This window comes from Varanus komodoensis, unplaced genomic scaffold (genome assembly GCF_004798865.1).
Source record: "Varanus komodoensis strain SLA01 unplaced genomic scaffold, ASM479886v1 scaffold110, whole genome shotgun sequence".
Taxonomy (NCBI): Eukaryota; Metazoa; Chordata; class Lepidosauria; order Squamata; family Varanidae; genus Varanus; species Varanus komodoensis.
The window spans coordinates 1,027,443-1,046,538 of record NW_025335318.1 but is presented as its reverse complement, the minus strand read 5'-3'; the positions used below and the strand labels follow the sequence as shown (position 1 = coordinate 1,046,538).

At 45.9% G+C, this 19,096-nt stretch overlaps 1 protein-coding gene across 1 annotated transcript in view; it reads left to right on the top strand.

The window, feature by feature from the left end:
- Nucleotides 1-47: 47 nt before the first annotated feature.
- P2RX3 (purinergic receptor P2X 3) overlaps nt 48-19,096 on the top strand; it is a 31,721-nt gene continuing 12,672 nt past the window's right edge. The window contains exons 1-3 of the mRNA XM_044420839.1: nt 48-119; nt 5,709-5,870; nt 14,492-14,627. Coding sequence (XP_044276774.1) covers nt 5,737-5,870; nt 14,492-14,627 — 270 coding nt within the window. The 5' untranslated portion in view covers nt 48-119; nt 5,709-5,736. The remainder of the gene's footprint in view (nt 120-5,708; nt 5,871-14,491; nt 14,628-19,096) is intronic.

Here is a 19,096-nt window from a genome sequence, read left to right as displayed (position 1 = left end):
GGAGCTATTATTAAGGCCGTCGGTTGCACGAAGGTATAGAGGTATCCCATCATCGCTTTTGCTCTGCCTTAAACTTCCGGTAAAAGGGAAACTACCGTTGCACATGATTCTCTACGAAGGTACAGAAGGGCCGCCACTTTCGCGCCTGTGTGGACAACTCTGACGAACTTTGCTTTGGGAAAGTTAAGAGTGCGAGATCTGCTCAGTTTCGGATGCAGAGCGACGGTCAGGACTGCGATGCGGAGCTTCCTTAAGGCAACGTCCGCATTGCCTCAGTTCTATGGCTGAGATTGAAGCTCCCCATCTTGGGGCAGTGAGTTCCTCCACTGTGCCTGGATTGGCTGCTGCGCTGGTCCATCTCCAGGGTCTGGAGGCCCCCGACCTCTGCTTTTGCCCCTGTAGGAGCAAGGCGCTTAGTATCAGAGGTATAGGAAGGGCTGAGATGGCGATTCTCTTTCTCCAGTCGAGACGTGCTCCCCCCACTTTCCTCTTATAGAAGATGAAAGTCAGAGCTGCTCATAGACCTTGGAAAAATCTAACCTCTTTCGGTCATTCACGCACAAAAATTATAGCAAAAACGGAAGTTACTTTGTTCAAACTTTTTAATGTTTGGATTTTATATGAGAAAATGCTTCGTACTTTGGGAGAGCAGAAATTAACCGTCCAACATCCTTTCCCCCTACAATGACTCTAGAGCAGGGCTATCACGCCTTCTTAGCCCAGGGTTCAACTTAGAAGCAGCTCTTGGTGACTCCCTTTCAGTGGTGGGCGGAGCCAAAAGCAAAAGGGGTGTGGCCCGAGCGGCGGCATATGCTGGCTCAGGCGTCTTCTGCCTGTAGGTTGGGTCTGGGGGACGCAAGCTGCCCAGTGCTATGGATGCACCATGCACAGGCAAGTGTGGCAGCGAGTTAGAGAGCAAAGCTAGTGTGTGTTCGTGTGTGTAGAAGAATGAAACTGGCAGTTGGAGAGTGTCCAAGTGAAGTGGAAGGGGAGAAGAAATGACAGGACCTGGGTAGGAGGGATTTAGGTGGAGACAAACGGTATATATTTGTTTTCTTGCTTAGAGCAAGGGTTCTTAACTTTCTGAAGGTTGTGGACACTTGGAATTTCGAGAGGGTCATGGCTACCATGGGCGGCTTGACCCATTCTTTCATGAATTGGCTTCCATGGTGGGCATGTCCAGTTACAAAACACTCATTTCCCAGAAGGCAAAGTAGTAAGACTAATAGAAAAGTAACTAGCCCAAGAATCCAAGAATTGCAAAGCAGAGATTTGGGGGTAGGAGTCTGTGCTCCAAAATACAAAATTGCTTTTTAAACCCAAATAAAGATTTTGAACTCAATTGAAGAACAGCACTTTGCTTTTGCACTTTACTTTCTCCTAGTTTTTTAAAAAAGGAAATGCCTCTAGAAATGGAATGAATAAGAGGGAGGCAACCTGATGGGTGCCGAGAGAGAGAGATTCTGACCACATTGATGTCAATGGGCACTGGGCTAGAAGCCCAGACTTCTGGATAAACAAATTGTTCTCAAACTGGAGAGGAATAATACTTCCAAAACCAATGCCTGGACTTAACTTGAGGAATGCTAGATGATGGAACTCTCTGCTACAAGGAAATAATTGTAAAGAATTTTAGCTATTTTCAAAGAATGATTAGAGAGCAATATAAAATTATTACCAACAATTACAGGCTGATTGTGGGAACCCCACCTTGATCTGAGACCATTTATTGACTGGTGAATTTCAGGGGGATTTTTGGTGCTCTCAAGAAGGCCCTGGGAGAAAAAAACCCCTGAGAACCCTGTTCTAGCTTACAGCTCTTCCCTCCAGTAACTAAGTCTTAGGAGAAGCATTTCAAATTTTAGTGGGAGTGGCATGCAAAAGCAGGGAAAGTACCAACTAATTGGTTGGTGGGGGAAGGGGGCAGGATCATCTGGCTGATTTCAGGAGCAGTAGGGTTGAGGTTCAAAACTTGCCAAGCAGAGCAGATTATAGTTGGTTGCCTGAACTTGAAAAGTTTGAGTTTCTGGATAATGTTATGGCATGCCACTTTGCTCATCCTAAAATCACAACACCTATTTGGAGAGTCAGAAAGAATTAAAAGCTCAAACAAAGACTAACAACTTCATTCTGGCATGAGGTTTTATGGAATATCCAGTCCACTTTGTTAAAGGCATTAAGTGTTAGCAGAGTTTTAGGCATATTTATACTTCTGACAAAGTGGATAAAAAGTTGATGCCAGCAAGATTTGTTCATCTTTAAGAGCACCACATTTACACAGGCTGGGACATGATCACATGTTTTTCCCTGTAGAAACATGCAGAGAACAGTATGTTAAGACTCTTTTTTGGTTTTGCTGGAGTAGGATAACATGACAAATCCTTTAGAGATTGGCAAGAATCCAAGAGTGTCTTCAGCGCTTGTAAACATCTATATTTCTAAATACTTCTATAAGTTGTCACTGAGAATTCCTTCCAAACTGTGTCAGCCGCATTGCTGCAACCGGGCACAGGGTATGTTATAAGTCGCTTCAACACCACACAAGGAGAGCATAACTTGGATGAGGAGTGTGGCAAGGGGCAGGCACCTCTGGTCTCATGTCTCACACAAGGAGAGTTCACAAGGGGAACCTGTGTTGATGGGGAACATCAGGGTCCTCCCAAGACATTTTGCTGCCTCAGATATACCCTCCCCATTCCAGTTACAGAAGCTGGCTAGACTGATGGTGGTGGTGGTGGTGGTGATAAGGACAATGCTGCTTTGCAGTGGCAGATGAAAAAACAATATAAGATGCAAAAAATAAAACATCAAAATATGATACAAAATTTAAAACTGAATTTTGAAAGCTACAATAGTTTACACAAGTTAAAGCGTAAGGTAAGCAGTTAACATGATGCACCCATATAATATAAAACTAATTAACTGCCCTGTCATAAAGGACAGACTTGATATGGCATGGGAAATATATTAAGGTAGTGCAAGGCAGGGCTAAGTAAGGAGTTTGTTCCATAACTGGGGGGCTGCCCCTGAAAAGGCCCTTCTCCTTGTTGCCATTAATCAAACCTCCTTTAGAAGTGGCCCCCAGAATTTGATCATAGTATCAGGGTAGGCTGTGGTTGGGCGAGGTACTCCATCAGGTATTGTGGTCCCAAGCTGTGCAGCACTTCATAGGTTAAAACCACCCTGAACTGGGCTCAGAAGCATATAGGCAGCCAATGTAACTGCCTATATGCTTACATTTAGATATAACACATCTAAATTTGTGTTAGATGATTGGGCCTTTTGGTCTCTGTTACAAATCTGGCTGCCACATTTTGCAGCTTCTGAATGATCTTCAAGGGCAGCCCTATTTACTGAACTACAATAATCCTGTTTACTAGAGAGTAGATTACTGAAACCAGGCTATTGCTATCCAGATAGCACTGTAGCTGCTCCACTAGTCAGAGCTGGTAGAAGGCTATCCAGGCTGCTGAGGCCATGTGGGCCCCAAGTGACAAAGATGACATATGGAATACCCCCAAGCTATGGATCTCCTAGTTTTGGAGGAACTGTCCTATCAAAAATAGGCTGAAATCCCTCAATCCACTAACAACACCTCAGTCGTGTCTGGATTGAGTTTCAGTTTGTTAGCCCCTGGTTGATGGTATCAAAAGTCACTGAGGAATCCAGAGTACCCACAGGGTCTCGCGCCTCCATCTCTCTCCCAGCATAGCTCATCATACAGTGCTGCCAAAGCTGTTTCTGTGCTGAAACTCAGCCTGAACCCAATTGGAAAGGGTCCAGATAATCAGGTCCATTCAAGACTGCCTGGAGCTGGTTGGCCATCACCCACTTAAAAAACTTGCCCAGGAAGGGGATTTTTGGCAATCAGCCTAAAGTTATTAAGAACTTATGGGTCCAGTGAGGGTTTCTTCAGGAGTGTGGACTCACCACCACATTAATCACTTCCCCGTTCCAGCTGGCAATTCATTCTTTGCTAGCTTTTATAAACCAAGAGAGGAAAGGATCTAGTACAGAGGTGGTTGCATGAACCTGTCTGAGCACCTTGTTGAGATCATTGCGCTGTACTGACTGGAACTCATCCAAAAGAAGTTAAGTAGACTGTGCTCTGGATATGCCACCTGATTCAACATTGATAACATGGAAGTCCCAGCAGATGCAAGAGATTTTAGCCTGCGGGTTCCTAGCAAATATATTCATTCAGGCCAGCCTCAGCATATAGACCCTGGAAAATTTTGCAGAGTGGCTGACAGAGGCCTGAAAGAGCCAGTGCTGCTCTCACTGCCTCCAATATACTTGATCATAGGCAAATATCAGGGTTCCATTGAATTCACTAGGAGTTTTCCTCCATCTGCAGTCAATTCATCTCGTGTTTTGTTCCATTGCTCTCAGTTCTGGGAAGTGCCACGGAACCCTATGAGTTCTATCACAGAGAAGAACCTCAGGAGTAATTATGCCTAATGTCTAGGTCACCTCTGTATTCCAGAGATCAACCAGGGATTTGATAGGACCACCAATCAAAGCATCCAGAAATCCCAAAGAACCCTCTAGAAATCATCTGTATCCATCAGCCTCCAGGGTGGACCATCTTAATAGGTCTTCCACAAATGTACAGGGGAACAGTTGCACTAGTTCCAGCAGGCGGACCATGACAAAGGGACTGATTCAACGTCCCCATGATCTTCATGCCTGTCTGAAAAAATAAATCCAGAGCAAGGCCTGCTACATGCATTGAGCAGAGGACATGTTGGGACAGACTCATGGTTTTCATGGAATCTATGACATTTTGAGCCACTCCAGATAGGGTATCCTTGGCAATAAACTTAACCCCCCCCCCGCCACCCAGACCAATAGCCTGGGCAACCTGAGCATTGCAGCCAAGATAACCTCCTTCAGCTCAGGGAAGGAAATTTGTGGGTCATGGGGTGGATGATAGACCAGCAGCATCCCGATCTGTCCTGGTGGCCAGCACAAGATGCTGCCATGCTGGCTGTGGAATGCTGAGAATTGTAGGACTTTTCTCCATCCAAACATGCATAAGGTCATACTCTTAAATTTCCTAGCTGCTTTACTGGCCTTCTGAATTGTCCTCATACACTGCCTTTGAATAGGCTTTGCTAAATGAAGTAAAATTATGTGTCTAGAGGACCAGTCCTCTGAAGGAAGAGCCAAGAACTTTGCACACGCATACTCTTATGCCCGACTTGGGGTTAATTTGGAAGCTAGTGAGGGCTAGTATCACATCTTATAACCCATTTTACATTTTCAAAGTTTTCCTCCAAGGGAAGCATTATGCAGCCTCCTTGCCTCTCTGACCCTTTCCCCCCTCCCTTTCTGATTGTGCAAAGAAAGCCTAATGCTGCAGAAGCAGAGTCCGTAAAGCTGGAGCACCACTCAGGGAAAACGCAGCAATTGCAATTCATTATTTAATGCTTAAGATCTATGCACTCGCTAGAATCTAATTTGTAATTGATGAGCCGGGAAGCTCCACCTTTCTCTAACGGCATCACCATCGTGTTGGGTGGGGGAGGGGGAGAGATCTTATTAAAGGGGTCCCTGCAGTTCGAGCTTGCCCAGACGTAGCCAAAGGAAGGAGGGAGCCTGACATCTTCAAAAAACATCTTCTGCATGTTCTATCAGCACAGATTACACCATTGTGTCTACTCCTAGACCCATCACAACACTTTGCCACTCTCATCTCATTGCAGAGCACCCTGGATCTGCCCCTCAGGGCCCATGCTTTCCTCCATCATGAGCTGCGTGGCAAACTTCTTCACCTATGAAACCACCAAATCAGTGGTAGTCAAGAGCTGGACCATCGGCGTGATCAACCGGGCTGTCCAGTTGCTCATCATTTCCTACTTCATTGGGTGAGGGAAGGCAGGTGAATGGGGGTGGGGAAGCTTGTCCTAACTTGGGAAGACCAGGTAAGGGTTTACAGTTTAAATGCTGCAAATCATCTTCAAAATACTTTTTGTCTGAGAGGTGCTAACATTTTTGTGTAAGATGCTGATTAGTGTGTGGTGGGAGAGGGACAAGGAAAGAGATGAGGGAAAGCAACCAAATGTATGTTAGCTATCTTTGCCGCTGCTGCTGTTTCTCCACCTCTTCCCGCTTCTTCCTCGTAAAATTCTCCCATCTTATTACTGAAAGGGGTGAGAAGCCAGGTGGCATTGGTTCCTAAAGTGACCACTTGGGGTCATCAGCGGAACTGTTCTCCCCTGCCAGTCTTAAGAGATGTTAGAATTTGCATTTGGAATATACTCCAGCCTTGCAGAATCCTAAAAGAAACCCAAAATCGCCAGCTCTAGAGAAGGAAACTGCAGCTACATGTGGCAGAAAGGAGCTCATGGGGCTGTTGAAAATGACTTCTGCTGGTAGGATTTTGGTAATGGATAGAATATTGTTCCCCTCTCTTTCATGTCTGTGGTGCTGTAGTTGGGAAACTTTTTGGAGAGTCAAGAAAACTAGGTGTCAAGAGCATCATATCAAATGCTGTCTTTGCAAAGATGCTGTTTCCTCATCTGCATGTTCCTCTGAGAGAATGTTGTCCATACTTTTGAGCTTCAGCTCACAGTTAGCCAAGAGGAAATCACTTTGATAGGCAAAGAAAAATTTTGTCATGTATAGTGTGTTACTGTTTAACCAGTGTATTCTGCATCTGTCCAAAAGAAACTCCATTCCACCAAATGCAGATGGTCTCCCACGGGAGACACTGTTTGGTCACTTGCTTACAAAAGCAAGGTTGTTTGCAAATATAACCATCTTTGTTTGTAAGGCAAGGTTAGAATTGGGATGGTTTCAGGCAACATTTTGCACCACAGTATGTGATTGTAAAGACATTGCAAAGGGACTCCTGTAATTGCCTGGTCATCTGCGCATCTGTAGTATTCAGCCACAGGATGGGGCAAACTTGCCTCCCCTACTCCAGTTTGAGGAGTCCAGGATGGGTGTTCATGCAAATACAGGCAAAGAAGTACAAAACATGTAAACTTGAATTTGCAGAAATTGCAGGGTAGAAATTGGTGACTATGTGGCATTCTTGAAAAGTAACTGTGGCGGACAATGATTGTCCTGGATTTGGGAGATTATTTGAGAGAGAAGAAGGAGTTTCTATGAATATAGCAGTAGCAGTGTGACCCTCACCTTGGTGCTACAGAATGTCTTGAACATGACAAGGCTTTGGTTCAGTTTTGGGGTCTGCTTCTTGAGCGACAGTGAAAAGAGACATTGAGCAGGTGATAGAGATGTTTCCAGTCACAGCAATTCTATCTGAGTAGCAACAGTGGACTAGTTGGGAGTGGGCAACTTGTGGCCCTTCACATGTTTTGTCCTCCAGCTCCCATCATCTGTCATCCTCAGCTTTCCGGGCTAGGGCTTATGGGGGTTGTCAGCCAAACCAGCCAGAGGGCCACATGTTGCCCATCCCCCCAGGCCTCAGGGACAAACGGATTGGCCTGGTATAAGGCAGCAGCTGGGGTTCCATGGGAGAACTGGGACGGCACTGGAAGATGTTCAGTGATGGCTTTGGGAGGGAAATGCACTTTCCCCCCAGGCCTCTTGTTTGGGTGTAGTCCATCACTTCCTGGGGGATTACTTCAAATAAAGTGATTTCAATGTATTATTATTATTATCATTATCATTATTATTATTGACATATATAAAATACAGAAAGAAAAAAGGTGTGTACGTGAGTGTGTATGAAAAAGTAAAATAAATAAACAAATTTACTTTTAAAATTAATTATGTAAATAGAAGAATGATTGAAGAATTCAATGACAAATCGGATGTAACAATTAATAGGATGTAAAAGGAAGCTCTTTAAAAAATTAGTTGATGATTTATAATTGATTAGAAGCAATTGGAAAATTTGTTGGCATATGGAATAACTCCCTTTTTCCTGGACTTCCATAGAGTACTGAATGCTAGATATTTTCGGTCTTTTTGAAAACTGTGGGCTTGAATGTATTGGTTATATTTGTTCAAAATCCTTTGGCAACTTTATTTATTTTACTTACTTTACTTTTTCCACATATAAAGTGATTTCAAAATTGGAGCATACATAGGTGAATGTGATTCAGGTATTTTACGTGAGAGAGGGAAGGCTGCATGAGAAATCAGCTTGGGAAGGCACAGTGGTGGATTGTGAGCAAACGTGGCCAGCTTTAAGCTAGCCTGGCTGGGCAGGCTATGCACATGTGTGAGGGACGGGGAGCTATAAGCATGGAAATTAGAGCTATGAGAGAAATAAGAGAGAAATAGGAGCTATAGGGATAATGAGGTACTGTGTGAAAAGTAGTAATTAACTAGGAGAGGGAACAGTGAACTTGAAGGGCAGCAAGTGCAGCAAGACAGTAATATAAGAACAGCCGCCCCTGGTAGTGGGGTGGGCTTACTATTATTGATTATTATGCATAGATCTATCACTATGGTTTTGACTTCCAGCAATGCCTGATCAGAGTCTGGGAATGGACAAAAGGATGCTAATGTTTCTTAATGGCCCATGGGGATCTCATGGGAGCTCACTGTTAGAAGATGGTTTCCTGATGCTGAGATCTTTCTAGAATGCTAGAATGTTTGGAATGAGAAAGGCATCCAGTCTGGGAAAATTGTATCTGTCCTCCATGAACTCCAGGCGTGTGTGTCTGTGTCTGTGTGGGTGGGTGGCTAATGTGACATGAAAGTTAAACAGCAAGAGGAGCAAAGACATGTTGTAGGTTGAGGGACGGGTACTGGGATGCAGAGTGTCTTTGACATTTGATGTGTAGCAGATCCTTTGCCTAGTAGGAGCCAGGTACTGCTTGCTTGTACATGAGCAATAAAGCAGATAGTACCAAAAATCCTGGCAGACAGAGAGCACCTAGTGCTACCGGTCCAAAAGTGTCATGCAGCTGTTTGGACTTTCCATCCATAATGGAGGTTTTTGTGGGATGAAAGAAGAAGGAAGAAGCAGTAGGAAAGTTCGGTGTTGCTTAGAACCCCTGTACAGTTCCGTGTATGAGACAGAGCAATGGTGCTATATTGTATTTTCTTTTATGTTGTGAGCCGCCCCGAGGCTTCGGCGAATGGGGCGGCATAGAAATGTTTTAATAAATAAAATAAATAAATATAAAAGCTTTGTCCAGAAGGTGGACTGTGTTGCCTCTGGGACTCCCCACCACTTGGGGAAGTGAGGCATACATAACACCATGTTCTAAAACAAGGCTAGGAAAGAAATTCGGTGCAAGACTCACACAGCACTTTGTGGGCCAGACAACGTTAGGGGCCTTGTTATGTCCATTGTGCAACTCCAGCTAAGATTTGATGAGGGACTGGCTTTGTCGCACATGGCACAGCCGCTCTGGCTACGGAGGTAGGCGCTCCAGTCACTGCCTCCACTGCGGTTGCTTCACCTGCATGGTGTCCTTCCTGGTCGGGGAAGGCACAGCGTAGCCCAGTAACAAGAGAGAGAGACTTGGGTTTAGGCACTTGGGATCGGGCACCACCACAGTCACGGACTCCTTGTTGGGCCCCAAAGAAGTCATTATTTGTAAACCTTGGCTCCTGGTCTGTAAAATGGGGTGCTGAATTCTTCTGAAGATAAATGCAGTGAAGACTGCAAAGCAGATCAGAGCTGTCTAATTACTAGGAAGTCCAGCTGAGATTGGCAAAACTTTCTCTGAGAGAACATGATTCTAATAAGGGCACAAATGTGTCAGTAAAAGAGCAAACACAAGGAGCATTCTGTGTTGTGAAGACGGGATGTTATGAGAAGCAGCTGAGGTCCCCCAGATGACTCTTGGGCATGAACAAGGGGAGGTTGGTGGGGCGCCCGATGGGATGAAGCGCAGAGAAGCCGCAACCATCTCAGAGGAATGGAGCAAGTTCCTTTGCTGACAGAGGCTACATTCCTTAGGCACAGTCCCAGGGGAGTGTGGATGAATGCATTGAGGTGAGGGGGGAAGATGGCAGGAAATGACTGGTGCCTTGGCAAACCCTCCAATAACTGTCTGAATGTACACATGCTCTTGCACACACACACCAGCTTTACCTGAGTGCCTGGAGGGAGCTTCCCCTCTCCCATGTTAACCCAAGTTCCATTAAGCTAAATAGCCACTTCGGCCTTGCCGGCCGTTCTTCCTCTTGCAGCTGGCCACATCCTCCCCTACCCAGGGAGAGCTGGTCCTCTTCTCAGATGCAGTGTTGTTGCTGGGAGGAATTGCCTGTTAAGTCCCGCCTTACTGCTCCACTTCCGAGGCTTCGGCAGGCTAATGAACACTCCATTCCGCACAGGGCAATTACTGTACCTAACAGCGCAATAAATGCACAGGCCCCAATTCAGCTCACAGCTGTTGCGACTCAGGCATGCTTCCTAGGGAGGAAGCCCCAGTGAACACCGCAGGGTGCATTTCTGAATAAATTGCCCATAGGCTTGCACACTGCATAGCTCACTGGGAGTGATAGACTTCCATTTCTTCTGTGGGATTTACTAGGTGCACCTCCTTGGGAGTAAACCCATTTGAACTCAGCAGTACTTGCTCGGGATGGATGGGACTGGGTTAGAGCAGCAGAGCTGTCCTCTGTGACGTGGTGTGCCTCCTCTGTGAAGGAAAGTTACCACATCTCAGCTTGTTTAGCTTAGAGGAAGACCGGTGAGGAAGAAGAGGCAGGGTAGCAGTGTACTGAATTATCACAGTGTGAAGAAAGTTGATGGGGCAACATTTTTCTTCTTCTCCCATGATACCGGAGCCCAAGAGGGAGAGCAGTATAGTTAAAAGGAAGTATTTCTTCACACAATGCATAGTTAAACTATGGAATTTGCTTCCACAAAATGGTGATGGCTGCCAATTTGGATGGCTTGAAAGGGGATGGGATGTATTAATGAGGGATAAGGTTACCAGTGGCTTCAGTTCCTGGTAGCTACCTGCCACCAGCAGTATCAGAGGCAGGATGCATTCATCAGTTGCTGGGGAACATGGACAAGAGAAGATGTTCTACTGATGTCCTGCCTGTTGGTTTCCAGGGGCAACTGGTTGGTCGCTGCGAGAAGAGAATACATGAATAGATGGCTTCGTGTTCTGATCCAGCTTCACCATTCTCATGTGCTTATCCTCAACTTCATTTTCAGTACTTAAAAAAACACTGCACTGTTTTAGCACCAATAAAAAGTTGTTTTAGCACGACTGGTTTGTGCCCATGTTATGGGGCCTGTTGGGTACCCGAAGCCTTTCAAGTGGAGCTAAAAAAGCATTTCTTTATTCTTGGAAGAGGAGCTGGTCAGCAACACAAATCCAAGTGAAGCTGAATTTGGATGACAATAGAGCAAAAAGGTTCATTAAATACAAGGGATCACTGTCGGGGATGTGGTAGCCTTGCTTGTGCATGTTCCTCTTTTCAAAACGTAGATCTCCACTGTTGCACTGAAGTGGTGTGAGAGGGTTGCCCTTAGCCCCCAAATGTATTTATATTTATTTACACCATTTGCTTACTGTTCCACATCGAGACAGATTCCAGAGTGGTGACCAATAAAAAGACAGATAAAAGAATAAAAACAACAGGATAACATTAAAACTGTGGCTGGTCAAAAAGGAAGGCTTCCCAAAACAAAGACAACCTTCAGCCGACACCAAAAACAGCACCCTATCAGAGTCAGTGGGGTCCATAGAAATGCCATAGCCGCACTGAAGGATGTTCTCCTGGAAGACTCCAGTGGGGCCATCAGTCCATGTGGAACTACCAGGGGATGCCATCCAGTGACTGCAGTATCCAGGCAGGTGTGAAAGGAAGAAGGTGTTCTCCCAGTTAACCAGGCAGCTCTAAGTGCTAAAGAAGTTTTACAATGGTGTCAACATAGTGGAAATAGAGTTGTGTCACTCACCCTTAGTGATCCTCCTTCTGAACCTCCGGTACGTGCCACATAATGTTGGCAGCATTAGCAATGAGCATGCTGGACCAGTGACAAAAGCAGGATGGTTTGGCGAATGAAACATTGCTTTAACAGAAACTCTTCCTTGAGCAAAACAGGCAGGATCCCATGCAACAAACAAAGATCAACAACTGTGTATTTGTTAAGGGGGAAAGAGGTACAATACATTTCCCAGTCTTTAGCAAAGATGTCAGGAGAGGAGTCACTAAGAAAGTCGCATTTGGCTTCTTCTGTATTCATCAAATGTAGGGAAATAGCTGGACCATTTAGCCAAGAAAACAGTTTGTTTTTGAGAGTGCTGTGCTTAATGTAGTAAGCATTTTACTAATTTCTAAGCGGGCTTGGAGGTGGGAGAAAAACCCTAATTTGATTTGATCCATTAGTGGCTTCCAGCTTTGCTTGTGCTGGCATCTGATCCTTCCCAAGGGTTTTGCCCACCCACCCACACTCCCTTCTGATGTTCAAAGAGTTTCTTCCAGCACCATCGGGACAGCACCGGCTGTGCTTGCTCACACAGGCTTCCGGAGCATGTACCTGATCAGGGTGTGATGTCACATAGCAGAGATGGGTTTTTTATTTAAGGCAAGCAGTGTGAGATCCAACAGTGAGGATGACGTCCCCAGAGTGGAAATTCAGTGCTAATATTTCACAGGAAAATTAATTGGCCTTTGGAACAGTTTGCCAAAGAAAATGGTTGACTCAGGACTGGCTGTTTGATATTCCATAAAAGGTATGGAATTGCCATTACTGGGGAGATGGCATATATACCCTGCTATATGCGGAAAATCAGACTAATGAAGAGAAGTGCCATTTATAAGCCGTGATTCACTGAAGCCCAAGGCGGGCAAAGTGCTCTGCACTGCTTCTTTCTTAAGTGAAGACTCATATTTGGAAGCAAGCGTAATTGAAATAAGCGAGATCTACTTCCAAGTAAATTTGTTCGGATGACATTCAGCAAATGATGATCATCTGCCTAGCCTTGTTCTTGGCAAAGTCAGCGGTGCCATATCCAGCAGCTATACTTCGCTGGAAATTTAAGCCACGTATTGCTGCAATGAGCCAAGGTAAATCTTAGCACTAGAGGGCAGCACCTAACAAGAAGTGAGAAGGCAATTGCCACAATTTGGTTAAAGTAACGTCCTTTGACAGGGTTGACCCTTGTTGATTGCCTGGCAGGGAAGCTTGCCCAGAGAACTTTGGCTATTGAGCAGAATGGAAACGAAGTAAATTATTCAATAATCTGAAGACTGTGATAGGTACTATGTCTTTTTCAAAGGCTAGGTGCCATAGATCTGTCAAAATTTAAGTGTCTTCACAAGGTACATACAGCATACCGAAATGTGGCTTGCGAAGCCTCCAGAGGGGAAGTGTTCCACGTGTTTGCATCACCACTGGGAAGCTGCATTCAGTGGGGCTCACCAGATGGACGTCCTGTGGGCAAGGAATTCTCAACAAAGCCTCAGAAATAACTGTAACACCCAGGACTGGTCCAAGGTCACACAGCTCAAATAGGAGAAAATGCCTCTATGATGCTCTTGACTCAGACTGTGAAGGGCTTTAAAGATGACCCTTGCTGTGCTTTCGAATTATCTCTGCATCTGAAGTTGCACCACCTGAAATTCCCTCTTCACTACAGCTCTCAATGGGGCAAGAGCCTCCTTTGCACCCAGTCAGGCAGAAGGACACTTCTTGACTGCTGATGATGTTGCAGAAGCCAAGAAGGGGAGAATTAAGCACTGTCAAAGAGCAGTAGGCGGTCACTTTAGAAACAGGCGGATGGGTACTTACTGGTCACATGTCCAGCTCAGCAGGAGGTGGCCTCTATCTGAAGATGCCCCCTGTTTGAAGGGCTGTCCCACAAGTCCAGTTTGAAGGGAAGGAACCCTATGAAGGAAGAGTGTCGCAGTTGCCCATCGACCACTAGCATCTGGAGAACAGACTGGTCAGTCACCAAGAAGAATTCAGTAGCCAAACAAATGTATTTAAGGACTGCAAAGGAAAGACCTCTGACCCAAGGACGGTAGGACTCATTAGGTGCCCACACATTCATGTTCCATCCCAAACAACAGTCACAAGAACAGCTGATTTTCCCTTTGCCAGATTCAGCACATACTGCATTTCCCAGTCCCAGGAAAATGTGGCATTCTCAAAACAGAAGGTGTTGATAAGAAAATGTTGGTAAACTGCAGCTGAACAAATGAGCAGCATTGTATCCATTTGCTGCAATCAAAACTGATGGTGCAGATAGGCCCAGAGAAGGAGGGATGGGACTGAGTGAAGTAGGGACCCCAAAATGGGGCAGCTGAAAAATAATAGTAATGGAAATTGATAGAGAAGGCCACAGTATCCACAAAAGGGCTAAGCAAAGGCAGGGGAAGAAGCTCACAGACCCCAGGATCTAGCACAGATAATGCTCCACAAAGGATGCTTAAAATGTTTCATGCAGGCCCATTGCACTAAAATATTGTTTTGGTGATGCGAGCAAGTCCAGAGCGATCTTTATATGCCTTGCAATTTTGTAAAAGGCCATGGCAATACCTCCTCCCTTGTTCCAGAGGAGTTGTTAAGAGGTTTTTCCCCCCACAGGTGGGTGTTCCTTCATGAAAAGGCATACCAGATCAGGGACACCTCCATTGAGTCCTCCGTGGTGACCAAGGTGAAGGGCTTTGGCAAATACAGCAACCAAATCATGGACACAGCTGATTATGTCACACCTCCACAGGTAACTCTTTACAAAGCTCTGGGTAAAGGGGTTGTGAGGGGAAGTGTCCTGAGCACACGGCTGGAGCAGTGGTCCAAAGTGGGGTGTTAACCCAGCAACAATGTGGGAGAAGACAGAGGACCTCTATGCATACTGTCAGCTGTCTCCTTTCCTAAGTTCAGCAGATGCACTGGATCTGCTTCTTCCCTGGCTTTCCCCTCCTCCTGAGTAGACCCTGGGTGACCACAGCCAGGTAGGTGCTCCAGTGATGGCTCTGGGTCTTCCACCCAAAGGAGAGCTGGGAACTGAAGCAGAGTGATGGATGTCGACCAGGAGGTTCTTTAGGACTCAGGTGAGGCATCGCTGTGACAGGATTCTGTGAGTGGCCACAGGTCTGCCATGAGGCTGGGGTCTGCAATGCACTCCCATAGCCCTTCCTCCTCCCAGGCAATCTCCCCTGGACTTGGATGAACTGGGATCCTGGCAGGTCAACATCACAACAGACTAGATAAGGAGTCATGTGCTTGTTTTGGTGATACATGGATGAGTAGTCAGGGGCTACCCAAAATCAGGATGCCCCTGTGCTCAGGCATTGTGCCGGGCCCTCTGGGCTGACAGTTCTGCTGAGTATATTTTTTTTCTTTAGGACATGGTGTACACATGGATGTATAGCTCTTGATTTCTCAAAACTAGTTTATTGTACACCTAATTGTTAGTGACTTGATACATTTTAAAAAACTGATCTGGATCCAGGGATTTGCCTGTAGAAGGAGGTGGATGGAAGGTGGTGAATGAGGCAGAGGCATCTTTGGTTCCATTCACAGGAGTTGTCTCTGAACAATATTCCTCCCTCTTCCCTTCCCTCCTCCCCAGGGGATTCAGCAGAGTCCCTCAACCCTTAGAAGGAGCAGAGACAGGGTGGGTTTTTGCTTGGTACCAAAAAACCCCAGGACCCAGCAACTGCTGTGTCTATCTGTCTCTTTCTTTCTTTCTTTCTTTCTCCCTCCCTCCCTCCCTCCCTCCCTGTATGTGCCCATGGGCAGCTGAGTGCTAGGGCAGATAGCCTCCCAAAGGTTCAGGACTCCAGCCTCAGTGGCCCATTGCCCTGACACCATCTCTGAGCAGAGAGGGAACAGGAAGGTCAGTTCTGGTTGCCCTTTTCTGTGGGCTGGTCTCTAGATCCCAGTCAAGGCATTGTAGGAGGCATGATGTGTTGAAATGATTTCCTGTTCAACTGTGTTTTCCCCTTGCATGCAATCAAACAAAGCCAAATCATTTGGTGGACACAACACTAACAGAGGAGACTTTTCTGCACAGCCGAGGCAGCAAGCTACCAGCATCAGCAGAACTGTGGTTAAGTTATTGGAGTCTTGAGTCAGGATATTCTAGGGATGTGTGTTCAGGTTTCATTGTACTTTTAGCATCCCATTTAGGACAGGTCAGTGAGCACAAGCAATTTCTGTTCTGAATATACACACTGTTGTTCTCAGGGCCGCAGATAACCCTCTTCTTGCTGCTCCCCCACCTCGCTCAGCAATTGCACCAGCGCACCAATGCTGCCGTCATTCTCTCAGCCCAACAAGGGCAGGCCCATAAGGAATCCAGAGCATGCTGCCGGGGCGGTTTCTGTGTTTCTGCCACCCCAGGTGTTTCTGCCAAAGGGAGTGAGTGCAGCTGCTCAGAATCCTGGTTGCCCTGGCTGTTGATGGTCACTGCCTTGTGTTCTGGGGAAACGGATGGATCGGGTCGAATCAGCAGGGGAGACTTGAAATGCTAAACTTGAGCGAGTAGCTGGCTGAATACGGTCGGTGAGGCAGCGCCCCTGTCAGGAAGGGTGTAATGTTGTTGTGAGCATGGGCTGGCTTGAGCACCATGCGTGAGTGGCCAGGGCCATCACCAAAGGGAGGGCACTAAACCTAGTTCTCAGCCCTCAAAAGCAGAGAGCTATTGGTGAAAGCACTTTAGCATTCACTCCATTTCAGATGCTCAGGCTGTGAGGGCCATTGCTTATATCGTGCAAGCAGCCCTCTTCAGCAAACAAGAGGGCAGCGTGATGGACAAGCTATCCTGGAAGAATGGTAAGGGAGTTGTTAAGGTTCCACAGGTAGTGCAGTGAGCTTCTACAGCATCCCACAGCCAGGATGGTTTCTTGGAGCCATGCCTGGGCCTCAGGTACAGCATCCATTTCTCTTAATTAGGAAGAGTAGCAGAGGTAATTGCCATGAAACTGCCTTCCCCAATTATATTCTTTTGATAAGGGCTGCTTCACCGTGAGAAGCAAATCCTCTTGCTTAATTGAAGCAGCTTCACTCTGCCTTGTGTCCCTGGAAGGGGAGTTTGCTTGCGGCTTCCTGACAGCCTCTGAACACGGGGAAGGAAGAACTCTAGAAAATTCACATCTTGCTGTACTGTAAGCTTTGGCTTTCAGTTTGGGATAAGGAGTGCAGAAGTGCCCAAGCAACAAGGGCTGTGGGGAAACATCAATTGCCCTGTGACCAAGGGCCATGTGTAAGCTTATCCCTTCCGGATGGGTTATGGGTTATTATCTGCCCCCATTTCCCATTGCAGTAGTCAATAGACTTTTATGTTATCTTTCATCCAAGTGGCTTCGCATTTTCCATACCATCCCCAAATCCAAATTGAGGACTAGGCCCATGGAGTAATACAGGAGGCATCTGATGATTCAGGGTCTGCAGCACTACACAAAATTTTTAGGGAGAGAATCCTGTTAAGGAAGCACCCTCAAAAGCATCCCAGGGAGGCCCAGGGCAGAGCTGGTGACCTTGGCATGCCACCTGACTTTTGAGAGAGGGAAATGAAACAGAGCATCTGGAACAGGAAAACCCCTTCATGCAATGCTTTGTTGCAGGCCCCATCCTTCTTTCTGAAGGCTTAAAGGCAGTATTTCCAATTATTTATTTGCTGGAAGCCACAAAGTATATGTGGGGAGAATTCTCATAAAATTGCTTGGAAATTATGAGTAACCTTTCTTGTTTGCAGAGATGGGGAAATGGTGGTGCTGAGATTAAGAGGAATTAAAAAACCAGAAATAAGTGGAAAAAACAGGGTATTTCCCAGCCAAAGAGATACTAGAATGGCTGTAGAGAAATATATTTATTTAGATTTTGTCCAGCCTTGTGAGTTACCCTGTGAGGTAGGCTAGGCTGGGGGAGGTGACTGGCCCAAGATCATCCAGGGAGCCTCCAGGTTCAGTGGAGTTTGGAAGCCAGGTCTCTCCAGCTGTCCTTGATGCTGAGAGAATACTTGGGTTATCTTTTCTGAAAGGGCTGCTAGGGATGTGCCTGGGATTTAGCCTAATCTGAAAATGAAATTAGCTGATTCAGACAGATATGGGAGATGTCAAATCAAAGCAGGGCTCCTCTGAATTGCAAGGTATCCAAGGAACACTCCTGAATTGCTGGGATTTCAAGAAACAGTGACACAGGCAGTGTGTCTCCAAATGTCTCCTCAGGCTTAACATACAGGGAAGACACTGGGGGATGGGAGAGAGGTGGGGGTTAGTTTTGTGACTAGCACCTCTGGCTAAAAATCACAGTGAATGTTTTAGCATGGCTCTCCAACCCCAGTGTTTTTGGGAGAGATGCTGAGGTGCTATATCACAGGATTGATCTGATGTTCAAGGGACTTTGTTAGTTCTCCCTTGCAGGAGCAGGGACACTAAGAGAAGTTTGATGGAGTCTCTGGGACCTGGGAGGGTGCATTTTGGGGTACTTGTCTGGAAAATGCTGGATGTTGATTCCTTCTGCCTCTGTCACTCTATGCTCTGCATCCATCACCCCACTGTCCTATTCTGCTTTGGGTAACTTTAGTGCCAACTGAGGGAAAAAACCCCAGAGAAGTCTTAGGTTTTTTTTCATTCATCATAATTACCTAGTCCCTCTACCTATTCTTCTGGAACTCTGCAGATTGCTTCCCTGTGGACACATGTGTGGCATTTACATTTTCATCCAAATTTCCAGAAAAGTCATGAGGATGGGACAGAGGAGAAGTGAGCCACTTCCTACCTCACAGCACTCTCCTTCTGCAAAAAAGCCCACTGTACCTTCTAATTTTTTTTCAGGGTCACCCTTATATTGTATATTGTTTTCATAATGTTGTTTGCATCCTTTTTGAAGAAACCCAAAGTTCCCTGTACTTATTAGTTCATAACTTGGCAGGCTTGATCCATTCAGAAGGGGCAGTTATCCCTACAAAGTTCATCCATTATTTTTTTTTAAAATCAGTAGTTACCTTAAAAAATAATAACCCCAAAATATCAATATGCATAGGATAAATGCCTCAACGCCCATATGTGCAAAATGTGGCAGATTCAGAATGTAATTCTATGCATGTTTAGACCGAAAGAAGTGCTACTCCTCTCAGCATCTCTCAGCCATGAACTCTGCAAGTTGTAGGGCCCTTTCCTGTCAAACCATAGCTATTTGCAGCTCATTTCTAAGGTTGGAGCCGGGGCTCTGATTTTTCTTCAT